This window comes from Meriones unguiculatus, chromosome 11, assembly GCF_030254825.1.
Source record: "Meriones unguiculatus strain TT.TT164.6M chromosome 11, Bangor_MerUng_6.1, whole genome shotgun sequence".
Classification (NCBI taxonomy): Eukaryota; Metazoa; Chordata; class Mammalia; order Rodentia; family Muridae; genus Meriones; species Meriones unguiculatus.
The window spans coordinates 86365069-86379400 of NC_083359.1; the positions used below are offsets into that span (position 1 = coordinate 86365069).

The 14332-nt window shown below is 36.1% G+C and overlaps 1 protein-coding gene across 2 annotated transcripts in view; it reads right to left on the reverse strand.

Annotated features, from left to right (window-relative positions):
* Positions 1–14332, reverse strand: part of Dcaf6 (DDB1 and CUL4 associated factor 6) — a 99782-nt gene that overhangs the window by 24136 nt on the left and 61314 nt on the right. The window contains exons 11-12 of one of the 2 annotated variants that reach the window (XM_021631074.2): positions 11595–11654; positions 2237–2354 (exon numbers count right to left, since the gene is read on the reverse strand). In XM_021631074.2, coding sequence (XP_021486749.1) covers positions 2237–2354; positions 11595–11654 — 178 coding nt within the window. The remainder of the gene's footprint in view (positions 1–2236; positions 2355–11594; positions 11655–14332) is intronic. The other variant, XM_021631081.2, reaches the window with a different exon arrangement.

Here is a 14332-nt window from a genome sequence, read left to right on the forward strand (position 1 = left end):
TTAAGAAATGCCACTGGCTGAATCTTCAAACCCAGTGTCTAGAATTTGATTGCCTTTACAACCTTTACTGCTCCCATTCTGCTACCTCTTACTGTTTACAGCCACAATCGTTTAACTGGCATTGACTTCTACCTACGGTACAATCTGAACACAGGATCCAAAAATATTTTTTCTGTTTTTAAACACACTCTTCATTTTCCTCTGGTGACCTTATCTGTCACTCATTTGTCTCTCCTCTGCTCATTTCATTTCACTTATTTGAGCTTCCTACTAAATTCTCCTTCTGGCCCCTGTAAATATCTTTTTATCTAGAGAAGAACATAAAGCCATTGTGGTCAATAAAAGCAAACATGCTACACTTGTGTTCCTCACCGAGAAAGCTATGATATAGACATAACTAAAACGGTCAGAATCCTTGCACAGGTAGGACTGCATTGCTCAGACATGCAAGATTTCTCTCTGCCTAAGACGTTCTTCCTACACACATCACCTCACCGATGACTAACTTTATGCTTCTCGAGGGTCCTTACTGGCTCTATTTCTTTCCACAGTGCTTAGTGCCTTCCAACATGCCATCCTCTGCACTTATGTACTGTAATTACTGTCCACTTCCTCCACCTACAGTGTAAGCTCCAGGAGGGCACAGATTTTTTTTTTAGACTATTTTTTCACTTATACATTTCCAATGTCTAGAATAGTCCTTGGGAGATGGAAGGTCTCCAATAACATTCAAAATCCTATTTAACCAGACTTTACTGTAAAATGCATTTAAACATAAACACACATGGAAATTTGTGAAATGAATAAATTAACATATAAGCACATAGAAACCAAACATAACATAATTATATATTAATAATACACTAGCACATATTATTTGTACATAATATACTTTTTAACAGTATATATTTACAGAAATTTAATAAATTAACATGATTTAATATTAATGGTAATTACAAATGACTATAAACAATTGATACAATATTAAAGGTTTATAATTATGCCAGCACATAATTATATATTTTAAAATACCATACTGTCAATAAGCATTCATCAATTACTAAGTAAACAAGGTTAAATAAAAATATTTAAATAATGTTCAATCAAAATGTTCTAATGTTCTAAAACAGTGGAAAAGATATAAAATGTTTATATAAATTGATTTTTTTTAAATGTTAAGAATCAGTTAAATTAATACACGAATGAAATCACAAATGTCATTAAAAACAACCTATATAGCATGGAGTATAGAAGTCCAACCTTTCTAATAATAAATATGAAGTAAAATTATTTAAAAATCATGAATCAAAAATTAAACATATTGAACTGAGAGTAAAATATGTTTGTTTATATACTAACACAAATGTAAAGAGAGAAAGCCCTTTAAAAATAAATTAGAAATATCTTTGATCTAAACATAGTTCACCTCTGGAAATATTCTAGTAAAAATAACATTTAATACAAGTAACTAAAGAAAAATGATGTTTACTTACAGTTAATACTGTTTACTAGAAAGTTAAGTTTAACAAATGCAGAATGGAGTATATTCAGTATAATTAAAATTATGTTCTAAAATGTATAACAAAAATCACGCGCACAACACAGAAACACGTATAATGAAGACTAAAATATTTTAAATTAATGTTCTCTGTTGGTGATTACATTATTGTTTATATATTCTATCAGAACAGACAAACACAATTTGCTACATATTTAGAAATATAAATTCTCTGGTCTGATTTCACACCTAATCTTAGGTGGGATTTGTTGATCTGAGGAGTTTTACTTATTTTGTTTTGTGTGCATCCAAGTGTGGGTTTAACATGCACATGCGCTATAAGATATTGGGTGTCTTCCTCTGTTGCTTTCCACACACTGGCTCGAGACAGTCTCTCACTGAACAGGAAGCTCATTGGTGAGCTCAGGGGATCTGCTAGTCTCTGCCTCCCAAGGCTAGGATTACAGGCACCTACAGGAATGTGCAGCAATGTTCAGCTTTTTACATGGCTGCTTGGGAGTCCAACTCAGGTCCGCAGGCTTGCCCAGCATGGGCTCTTATTTACTGACAATAAACCAAACTCCTAATGAGTAATTCTTCAAGGAATTTAAAACATACTACAGTTTCACAACCAATACAGTACAGGAAAAACAAAACAGAAAATGAAGTACAGAAGAAGCATATCTAATACAGTTCTACAAAACAGCTAAGAATGTCGTCACAAAAGTGTTTACTTACCATTCATCTGTAAAGTTCAGTTTTATTGTGCTTGTAGTTGTTCCTTCTGTGCTGTAGTGCAAACTTAAAACTGGTTCACCTGTCCCTGGTTTGGGGCTCAGCCTTTCATTACTGTTATCTGAAAATTGTGTTTAAAACATTTAAAAAGGTCTCTAAAACCAACAGATATATGACATTTCCTAAAATTTAAAACAACAAGTTAGGTTGCTGTCATAACTTTTGTTCATGTTAGGGCTCTCGGTTAAAGTTCAAAGCAACAGTATAAATTTCTAGCTTTGTATACATGACTCCCTCAGATTCAGAACTTAAACACACCAAAGCCCTTTTCATTAAGGAATCAAAAGCTCTTAGCATGCAACGACATACATTATAAACTGGTGCTTACTTAACAGAATGCCCATGATACACTCTTTAGTTGCTTGAGCATCAGAAAGGATTAGCAGCAGCTAAAGCATAAGACAAAATGGCTCTCAGCACAGCGCTGCTCGCACTGCTCCAGTTAGACGCTGCTGAGTTTTTGTTCTCTCAGGGCTCTATGACAAGGCAGCAGAAAACTGTGCTTTTATTTTCTAAAAATTGCTTCAACATTTTAGTATATTTCTTCTTAACTAATCTTTGCAAAATAGCTACTTCTTAATAATGGACAGTAATTTCACCTTAAAAATGTATAGGGTGTATCTACAGTATATAATGTCTTTAAAATGACAAGTAAAGGTGGGCATGATGCTTACACCTGTAATCCCAGCACTTAGGGGTCTAAGACAGGAGGACCTCCAAGATTTCACGGCCAGCCTGTGCTCCACAGTAAAAACCAGACCAGCTGGGCTACAGAGTGAGACCTTGTCTCAAAAAGAAAAACTTCCTATTTGACGGGGCCTGGCTGCACATATCTGTAACCCCAGCATTCAAGACTAAATTTGACTATAGCCTGATATACACAGTGAGTTCTAAGCCAGCCAAGGCTACTTAGTAAGACCATGTCTCTAAATTAATCACTTAATCAATCAAACAAAATGGCAAGTTAATGCCACAGAAAGTATAGAGACTATTCAAAACCCTCTCCCCTAAACAGCAAATAGACATTCAAGAACAAAATGAAATGCAACTTTAAAACTTCCCATTTGATGGTCATTAACATCTTGTGGAAACACGAGAATACACAGGGAATAGAAACGGACACAAAACCAAATCTCAGGCCCTTTGGCTGTCTCCAGAGAGAAAACTTGTTTGTGGTATCTTTTTCTTGGCATCCATTCCAAGACTGATATAATAATAAGCTACTTTTCCTAAAAATAACAACAAAGCACAGTAAAAATTCAAATTACTCAGGCCTTTTCTTTTCTGCTTTTACAACAGTGCCAAGAGTGGGTCATTTGTCTACACATAGTTTTCCCTCTAGTTACGTCGCTGAGATTTTTGTTCCACTGATGACAAAGTCACTATTGTTTCAAGGCTGCTGTAAGTGGGGTAGGTGGCTCAAGCTTGGGATGATCAAAGACACGGCAGAGCTGGAGCTGGTTCTTTCAGAATACCTTATGAAATATTTTTCTACGTATTTTCCCTCTAAGGTAAAGAAGAAATGAAGCATATGGTGGCACATATCATTAAGCCCAGCACCAGAGAGGCAGAGGCAGGCTGATCTGAGTTCAAGGTCAGCCTGGTCTACACTGCAAGTTTCAGGCCAGCAAAGGCTACACAGTGAGATCTTACCAGAGGAAAAAAGGGAAGGGCAAGTATACTGCTCTGCTATAGGACCTGAGTTCAACAGAACCTATGTTGGATCACTCATAACCTCCTATAACTCCAGTTCCAGGAAACTCAACACCTCTCTTCTGACCTTCATGGGCAACCCCCCAACCTCAACCCTGGCTCCCCTCTCCCCCCCAAAACCCAACATTCTTTTTGAAGAAAATAGAAAAGACAATTTAAGAAAGCCATATGCTATTACTATATAACTACAGTAAACAAAAGCAAGGAAGAGAGAGAACAGTGCAGAAACATCTCATTAACATTTGCACAACACCCTGACAAGCCCCCCCCCCCAGCCAGACAACTCCAGACAATTAACAGTCACAACTTCTTTCCCAGAGTCATATACTATGACATTAGTCAAGCACAGTCATAAAATAGAGCAATATTATACAGCCATGAGATGAGGACAGCTGATTAATACTGTGCCTTTCAACTTTTAATGAACTCATCAGCCTTGGCTTAAACTGGCCAACTACTGCATAAATGAAATGGACTCTTCCATTGGATATTCAAACTTCAGACTCCCGAGTTTAATGACTTCCATATAGCTGCACATAAATTTTGTGTCTGGTAGAAACGCTATATAATTCCGTATTTGACTTCTCAAATGAAGTACTAGTAGTATGAGTTTATATCCAAGAATTGAGAATTTAGAATGTCAATTCCTTTTTTTTTTTGAGATAGGGTTTCTTTGTGTAGCCTTGGCTATCCTGAACTCAATTTGTAGACCAAGTTGACATCGAACTCAGAGATCCACCTGCCTCCTGAGTGCTGGGATTAATGGCATGCACCACCACACCTGGATTAGAATTCTTTAGCTAAGAACAGATGCAATTTGGAGGCTGAATAAATGTATTAGAGGTTAAGAACACTGGCTGCTCTTACAGCGGACCCAGATTTGATTCCTCGCACCAATACGGAAATTTGCAAAAATCTGTAACTCCAGTTCCAGGGAATTTAATGTCTCCCTCGGCCTCCATCAGCACCAGGCACACACATGGTGTGTATACAGACATACATGCAGACAAAACACACATGCATATAAAATACAATGTTACTTTTAAAAATGGATGTAATTCACAGTATGATAAAATGCATATTTTAAGTTAAACATTTCTAAGAAAAATACTTTAAACACCTACAAATTAATGCTTTGTTTTTATATTACTTAAAGGTTATTTATAAGCATTCAGATTTCCTCTACCTTGTTGCTTCAAATTGGAACAGGAAATATACTCTAAAAACTATTTCAAAGCCATACTCATTACATAAGATATAAATCTTTTTGTTAATCCTTATCACACTTACATTTTGTCTTTACTGTCAGATGAGGCATAACATTAGTCATTTCATTCCACATAACCCACTGGTAGATAGTAAATAAATACACAGAATCTGGAGTGTAGTCTCCACTATCTTTTGTCCACTGATGTATTCTGGAGTGGTAAATACCAAACTAACATTTCTCATTAACATAACAGGCTTCAAACATTAGATACTAATTAAAAATTTTAAAATTCAATATATATATTTAATGACTACCTAAAATGCCACTTAAGCCAGACACAGTAGTGGCAGTAAACCCAGCTACTTAGGAGGGGGAGGCAGAATGACATTAAGTCTGAGGCTAGGTCACTTAGACTCTGTAATTAAAAATAACTCAGAGAAAATGCAAGGGGTTGTATAATGTAATTACATTATAATCTCAAAAAATTACAAAGTAATAATAAAGAGCAAGGGAAATGACTCTTGTTTAGTGTAAGCAAGGTCCTGGTATCAATCATTTGTGTTGTATAAACAAACAATGTAATCTCAGGATAATATTAAAATTTTAATTTGTAATAGTATACAAGTATGGTGTTGTTTTTTGGTTTTTTTTGAGACAGGATTTCTTTGTATAGCCTTGGCTGTACTAGATTCGATTTGTAGAACCAGGATGATCTTGAACTCACAGAGATCTCTGCCTGCCTCTGCCTCCTTGAGAGCTGGGATTAAAGGCATGTGCCACCATGCCCAGCTATTATAGAGTCTTAAAGCAATATATATTTAATTCATGACAAATCCAATTTTTCCACTTCCCAATCTACCCCAGAATAATTAGTAAAATCATTTTTCCTAGGTTATTACCTATTAGTCTCCTATATAGAGCAGTGCTTTAACACTATAGGAAGCCTACATAGGTAAAAATGACAGTTATTTTATTAGCTTTTATTTAACAATTATTACTGTAAGAAGTGTAAAGCAATTTTCTCATTCATAACAAATACTTAAACTTATGCAATATTATACTCTTATGCCCTCCCCTAAGTTAATTCTTTTAAAAAATATATTAAAAAAATAAAATAAGAGGGATGTGGTGGCACACACTTTAATGCCAGCACTCAGGAGGCAGAGGCAGGTGGATCTCTGATTCAAGGTCAGCTTGCTCTACAGAGTAAGTTCCAGAACAGCCAGAGCTACACAAAGAAACCCTGTCTCAAAAAGAAAAACAAAAACAAATTTAAGTTTTAATAACATATAAGCAATAATATTAATGAACATATGTATGTTTTATAGACTAAATATTATTTATAAAACAATTTTCCCTTTAGGACAATAAACATGACAATTAGGCACAGAAGTAAAACAGAAAATTTAACTTCTCATTAAAATGTATTCTTTTTCTAGGCATGCAACACATGCCTGTAGTCTCAGGTACTCAGGAATACCTGATTTTAGTTTAAGACCAACATGGAGAACATCGGTATGAACATCAGTCCTAAATTCTAAAAACTATATATATTTTATTTAAAGGGGTTCATGGTGTAGCACACCTTCAATCCCAGCACTGGAGAGACAAAGGCAGGTAGTTCTCTGGGAATTCAAAGACAGCCTGGGTTACATAATAAGATTTAGATCAGCCAGTGCTACGGAATGATACCCTGTCTCAAATAAAATTATACATATGATTACCTACTGTATACTCCTATTATGTACATATATGTATATATTTACAATACATGTATTTGTTGTACATACATATATAGGCTACTGTTCCTACTGTAAAGCATAATATATAATACATATGGAACATATTTTTATTTTTTGAGATTATAATTTCATTATCCCCCTCCCTTTCCTCCATGTTATTTTAATAACAGAATGTATAATATACATATATATCTAAATAATATATACTAAAAATTATATATATGTAATTTTCTTAGACGGCAAAGTTCATCACAGATATTGTGCCTTGTCCATACTAAGCACGGCGGAGACATCCATGTGCTTACCACACACAACTTTAAGCTTTAGGGACATGAGAAAGTGTTTTACTCAAATAACAATGTCTGTTATTTGATTTTCCCCTAGCATTTTGTTTATTTAGAAAGCACATTGACTAAAGGAAATAGAAACATTGAGACAAACAGATATGCTCTCGTGGTCCCAGCTATCCTGGAGGCTAAAACAGGATTGTCTAAGCACAAGACATCAATCAGCCTGAGCAGCAAAACCAGACCTCTGACTCTACATTTTATTTCTTTCATACTTGTAAAGAGACAGGAGTCTTTTAAAATTTGATGTTTATGCAGCAGAATGTATATTTATCATCATGTAGGTGACCAGGCGCTCTCTATATTGTTTTCATTCCCATAGTAGTTCCTAGATTTTTTTTTCTGGGGTTAATTAGCAAAAATAAAAAGGGTTACTAATAACATTTTTCAGTTTCAATGGATTTGTCTCACTGATGAAAATTTTTCTTTGAATAATTACATACATCACTGGCAGTAGACAGGAGGATGTTGTATCACGAATACAGAGTCCTCACCTGTGGACTAATGTCACCTTGCAGAAGTGACTTCTTCCTCAGAGGATTATATAAGTTAATGGTAGGGAAGCTGCTACCAACCAAATATGGTTTCCTTAGCTTTCTCTAGTATTTCTACGTGACATCTGTCTTCAATATGCTTCTGACTGAGATATGCACAGAACAGCCAAGTAGATACCTCCAGAGCTGAGGCAAAACCTCTTATTAAGTTAATTCAGTCTCCTCCACCTCTCTTTTCTTCCCTCCTCTTCCCTAGATTTAATGACAGGGACTCCTTATGCAGGTGTGGCTGGCCTAGAACTCACAGGAGATCCACCTGCCTGTGCTTCCCAGGTACTAGGGTTAAAACATATGCAAGAGAACCGGACTAAAATGCTTCAAAGCGAAAATTTCAGGGTATCTCACACAGCTCCTTTCCCTCCAACCATTTGTTTTTCCATCTTTCTGGTGGCTTACTCTAATCTTATCAAGATACCCAGACATAATTGTCTCAATTTCTGGCTAACCAGTCTCAAAGTATCACTTATTATTGCCACCATTACTGTCATTACTTTGATTCTTTTGTAGTGCTGGAGTCATAATCCACACCAGGTAAGACAAACAACCTACCCCAAGCACAAATTCTACTCATTCTACTTCACAAGGATTTTTTTATTTCCTATTTCAATGCCTTAGACTGGATTCTTCATTGTCTCTTACCTGGATTCTTACTCTCTTCAATCTTTATCCTCCATTCATTTATATTGCCCAAATGAACTTTCCAATAATGTAAACCTGGTGGTTATGCTGAATTTTCCAATCTGAAATAATTTTCATGGCTCTGATCACCTAAAGAATTAATCTACTTACTTATTCAACAAGTACTGTTTCCAGTCGTGGTGGCATACCTTTAATCCCAGCACATGAAGCAGAGGCACATGAAGCAGAACTCTGAAAGTTCCAGGTTAGCCTGGTATACAAAGAGTATTCCAGGCCAACCAAGACTACAGAGTGAGGCCCTATCTAAAAACAACAACAACAACAAACAAACAAACAAACCCAGCCCCTACTTCCTCAAAAAAAAAAAAACCTGGTCAAATATTGCTATTAATAAAAGTGGTATGACTTCATACATTGCATATGCATGAAATAAATAAAAACTGCACATCCAGAATATGGAGAGAGGTATATACAAAACAGTCCTCCAAACAAATACATGAGAGCAAATAACAAGCCACAGAAAGGGAAATACTATATACTGGGAAGTCACATTTTTTCAGAGATTGGCACTTAAAGAACAAGTAGAACTGCTTAATACAAAATGCAGTTTGGGAGTAGGAAGAACACATAAGCTATCTGAGAGGGAAAGGAGCTCAGAGTGTGAGTAGACTGCAGGCAGCTTGGGGAGAACACAATGAGTGAGCAGAACAGCCAAAAGTATGGTTAGGGTGATAAAGGCTAGCTCATGTTTGGTGTATAAGTCACGGCATGGACTTGAGAGTTTTCAAGGGTTAAAGAAACTTTAGATGGATCAACCATATAAGTATATATACACTTTTCAAAGGTTCACTGTTTGTTAGTATGGAATTGGTTGTGGCTTGAATAGCCATGAGAAAGCCAGTCACATTAGACCAGAAGAAATAGACTGGTGACAAACAGGCTGTCTATATTTGCCACAGGGAAGGCATGTGCCTAGGTCATTTCCCATCATCAAGAAATTTCTGATCATAGGTTTTATCACAAAACTACATTTACAATGGTCTTTTACAATGGAGTTCCTGCCAAATACACTTGATATTTGACCTCATACAACCTCTCTGGTTATATGACTACATGGCAAATCATATTACATGGTCCCCAAAACAAAGATCCTTCCAATTTCCATCTCCATTTCATTTCAACCTCACCAAATGGATCACCATTCACTCTGGCAGTGAGGGTAACGCTGTGTGAATTAAACTTGAGTCTTCTCTTTCTTATATAAATGACGTACCAACTAAATTAGGAATAACATTCAATATAAATCTACGGAAATTCTATACGATTAACTACACATGATTCTGGCTATAGTGTACTATAATATGATGCTATAATTATTCCCCATTTTATTACTCTGTGTAAAAATAAAACATGCTTAATTTTGTAGTGCCCAAATTCATTTATTTTTTTTTTCTTTTCCTCCCTCCTGCCTCATTTTGCTCATTGTATTTTACTTTTTTTCTTGTCTCAGATTTTCAATCTAACTCATGGCAATCCTCCTGCATCGGTTTCTGAGTGCTGGGATTAAAAGCAAGAACTACTACATCTAGCTTTATTTTTTAAGAGCAGGTACAAACAAACAAAACAAACAAACCTAATAATACTTGTCATCAAAAGGTTTACAAATAATTTAAGGCTAAATTTACAGAAGTTTCTAATTTTTTTTTTTTTAGTTTAGTTTTTTGACCATTTCTCTAGGATGGTGTTAGATCTCTTTTACACCAGACTCTGCAGCAATATTAACTTCCTTCAGCGAATGGTGAGTCTGCCTAGATCTGTCACCTTTCAGCCTACCAAGGCTTCCAGACTCCATGCTTAGTCACAACTTTTTAAAAGAAAATTGTGAAATTAATTAGCTATCCATTTACCCCTTTCAAACGGAGATAACCGAAATCAAGCTGGTGGGATGACTCAGCAGTTAAGATGCTTGCAGCCTCATCTGATCTGAGTTCAAACCCTGGAACCCACGAATACAGTAGAAGGAAAGAACTGACTCAGGTTATCCTCTGATCACTATGCAGGATTGCACCATGACATGGCCCCGATACACACACACCACAGATAGATAGACAGATGATTGATTGATTGATTGATTGATTGATTGATTGACAGAGAGAGAGAGGTTCAAAATATTCTTTGTGGCTTAATATCACTAACATTGTTATATCACAAAGTACTTAGAATCATTTAGCGAATTCTGAGCTGAGCTAATAAGCTATTAATTCTAAAGGAAGCACTATAGCTTCTTACATTATTTCTTTCTGCAATCATACCCCCCTTTTCAGAAAGCTCTCCTATGCTAATTGTTCTCTGCACTGTATCAGATTGGCTAGTAACAAAGCTTGATCAATAAACCTGTTGACTGCATCTGGTCCTCTTCAAGCCTTTGAGTCTGAGTCTCTACCTTTGTTACTTTAACAAAGTCCAGATGGTAGTAAAGAGGTGTTCCCTGCTGACTGCTTATCTTTCTGTCTATCTCTGGGTTTATGAGCACAGTGCCTAAAATTAAAAGCATCAGAGCTGAGCAGGGTGGCAGCATGCGTGTAATCCAGGACTCAGGAGGATAGCTAAACAAAATCGCTGGTAGCAGAAGGCCAACTTGGGCTACCTATAAGACCTTGTGTCTACTATTAGTTCAGTATGACAAAAAAAAAACTGTGTGTCGTTACCACAGCAACCCAGGAGTATGGGATATTGCTACACTCAAATAGCTTCTAAATAAGCACAGGGCAATACGCTAACATTAAACCACAGTTCTATATGATTTTAGAATATAGAGCTATAATAACAGTTATATCATATTACAAACTGTTAAAAAAGAGACTTCAAAGTTGCTATAAAATGCCAAAGGCAGAAATGAGCTTACACAGAACATAATTTGTTTAGGCCAAAGGAGCCCTTTGTGCACAATACCACACAGGATAGTTCAGGCCATAAAATACTGAATGAAGACCATAATCCAAATGATATGCTAAGCAAAAGCGAGAAAGAACTTTGTGTATGCGTTGCACTAAAACTATGGATGGATGGGCATAGCACATCTCCTGTTGCACGCACCCTGTTGCTCATCAAGTGACATGGATCCGAGCTGTTTGTTAACCACAGAAGAAGGAGAATCTGAAACAAAAATGAGATTTCAACTTAAAAGTAAGCAGCAGAAAACTGCACAGCAATGTCACGATAATCTCTAAGCTTAAGAAACAAATGTATAAGGGTGGGGAAGAGAAGTAAGTACTGTGCTGTTTTCTCCAAGCAATGAGTAAGCAGGGCCATGGGCTTAAGGTGTTATTCCAGGCAAGCATTTAGCAGTCTTGAGAATGAGTTGAGAAAATAATCATTCTACTTCCACGCACATAACTTTAATAAAATTCATCTAGCACCGATACATGGTGCCAGAGAGATAATTAAAAGCAGGGCATTTCCTTTGACCAGAAGATGCTTTGCCTCTTACTCCCCCCCCCCCCAGCTCTAAGTAAGTCGGCTTTCATTCCATCCTGTGGTGGGAGAGTCAAGGCATGAAATGAGATGTTCACTAGACTTTGTGAGGGGCTATTTGCTCTACCATGAGCTGAACAAGGAGTCAGGATGTTTAACAACAGAAACTGGTTTGCAGGAAAACAGCCAATGAGTTAAATACCTTTAAAGAAACATGTAACTTTAAAAATTCTATGGTATATAGTGCATAATGAAACTATATTCTCTGAAAGCTTAGGCTTCTTTACAGAGGTACCTGGTAGAAAAAGAAAAGCAAGAAGCTTAATGGTCTGTGTTTTCTATTTTTTACTTTGGCTTCAAATAGTACAACTTTATCCTGATCTTTTGGACACACTGAGTCTCTATGTGAGAATTTATTTCATTATTGGGTTCTAGTTTTTAGAAAACACTGTCATAAAGGACAATAGCATATTAAAATAGAAAGGGCATTTGTCTGGTGTTAGCAAGTCTTAATTCTGATAATCAGCAATATTTTTAGTCAGATTCTTCTTTCTCCCTAGTCAGCACAGGAATGTAGCACCTTAACGAAAGTACCAGAGAATGTAAGTTACATATCCCTTGTCTTAAAAAAACCAAAAACAAACAAAAATTAAAATGCTACAAAATCCAATTTTTTAAAGTGCTGACATGACACGAGTGGAAAATCTCACAGCTGACCTGACAGAATGCAGTGAAAACATAGATACACTAAAAGTCCTGCATATCATTAACTTGAGGTTTGTATCAAATATACAGGAAGCACAAAGGACTATCCTGCTGAGTCCCTAGTACTCCCCCTAGACATCCTATTAGCTATAGGCAAATATTCCCATAAACCTGCTACTTCTGGTCTCAAGCATTTTTGGACAAAGGATACCTAACACAGAGAAGGCCCAGTGCCCCAGAGTAAAGCTACAGCAAAAAGGAAATATGTGGGTAACAAACACAGCTTTTCATCAAATGTAAAAATGATTCTAAATTTCGAAGATCTTTTAACCTAGTTCTTCATGAATGTTGACAATAAGGCCCATCTGGCTGAGCTCCAGCTATGCTCATAATGACATTTCATTTCCCCAAACAGGTGGTACATAAAGATCATCCTTAGCTGAATAGCTAAGGGAAATTTCCCAATGAATCCTGGTTTCATACCAAATTTACAGCATTTGATTGTATTTGTAGTCTGAAACCTGCTACTAATATTATTTCTATTCCTCAAGTCTAGTATCATACCAGTGTGCTCGGAGATTTGATAAGCCATGAAATTACTCTAAAGTCTGAAGCTTTTACTCATTTTTACCCACCATCTCTTCACCACAACCTGTGGTTAGGAGTCTTTACTCCATAAGAAGGAAAGCAGAAATGAGAGTGTCTTTCTTAATCTATCACACCTTTCTTTTTAAATGATTTCTTTTTAAAATGATTTCTTTTTAAAATGATTTCTCACTTAATCATTTTAGATCTAACATCACCACCTGCACTATTTTGAAAAACAGGCAATTTAGTCTTCAGAAGTTACACTTTTCAAAGCAAAAACAAAGACAATTAAATAAACAATGGGAAAGCCTCCTGATGAGTCCTTTATAAAATATAGTTTGTCCCTTTGGACTTGTTACACATTTCCCTATGTACTCCTTTTATAATTAAAAGCTCCAAGACAACTCTAAAGTCACTAAGAAATGCAGTTCACAAATATTTGTTTTTTCATTATGAAATGCATAATTCTTGAAGTAAAATGTATCTTATCCTAAGTATCACTAAAAACATACTAATAAAGATCTTCAATTCTATAATCTCCACAAAATTGTACTTCAGTCTTACAGTATTTAAAATAATAAAGCTTGCTAGGCACGGTGGCTGTAATCCCAGAACTTGAGGAGGCAGAGGCAGGCGGATCTCTGTGAGTTTGAGGCCAGCTTGGTCCACAAAGTGAGTCCAGGAGAGCCAAAGCTACAGTGAGAATAAATAGATAGATAGATAGATAGATAGATAAGCTTAGATTAAATCAATCATGGAACTCCATTTTAATAAAAACATTTCACTGTACTGTTTTAGCTTGTCACAATGTGTACTTCTAAGAATTGCTGTTATTCTAACATCTTTAATATTTTTCAAGTTATCCTTTTATTTACTGTGTGTGCTTGTCTACTGTGTGAACACGCACATGCTAGGCTGGCTCACGAATGGAAGTTAGGACAACTTGTGGGAGTCAGTTCTCTCCACAACGTGGGTCCTGAAGATGGAACTCTAGTGGACATTGATCCACTGAGCTATCTCACTGGCCCAACATCTTTTAAAGAGGGTAATATTTATGACTCTTGCCT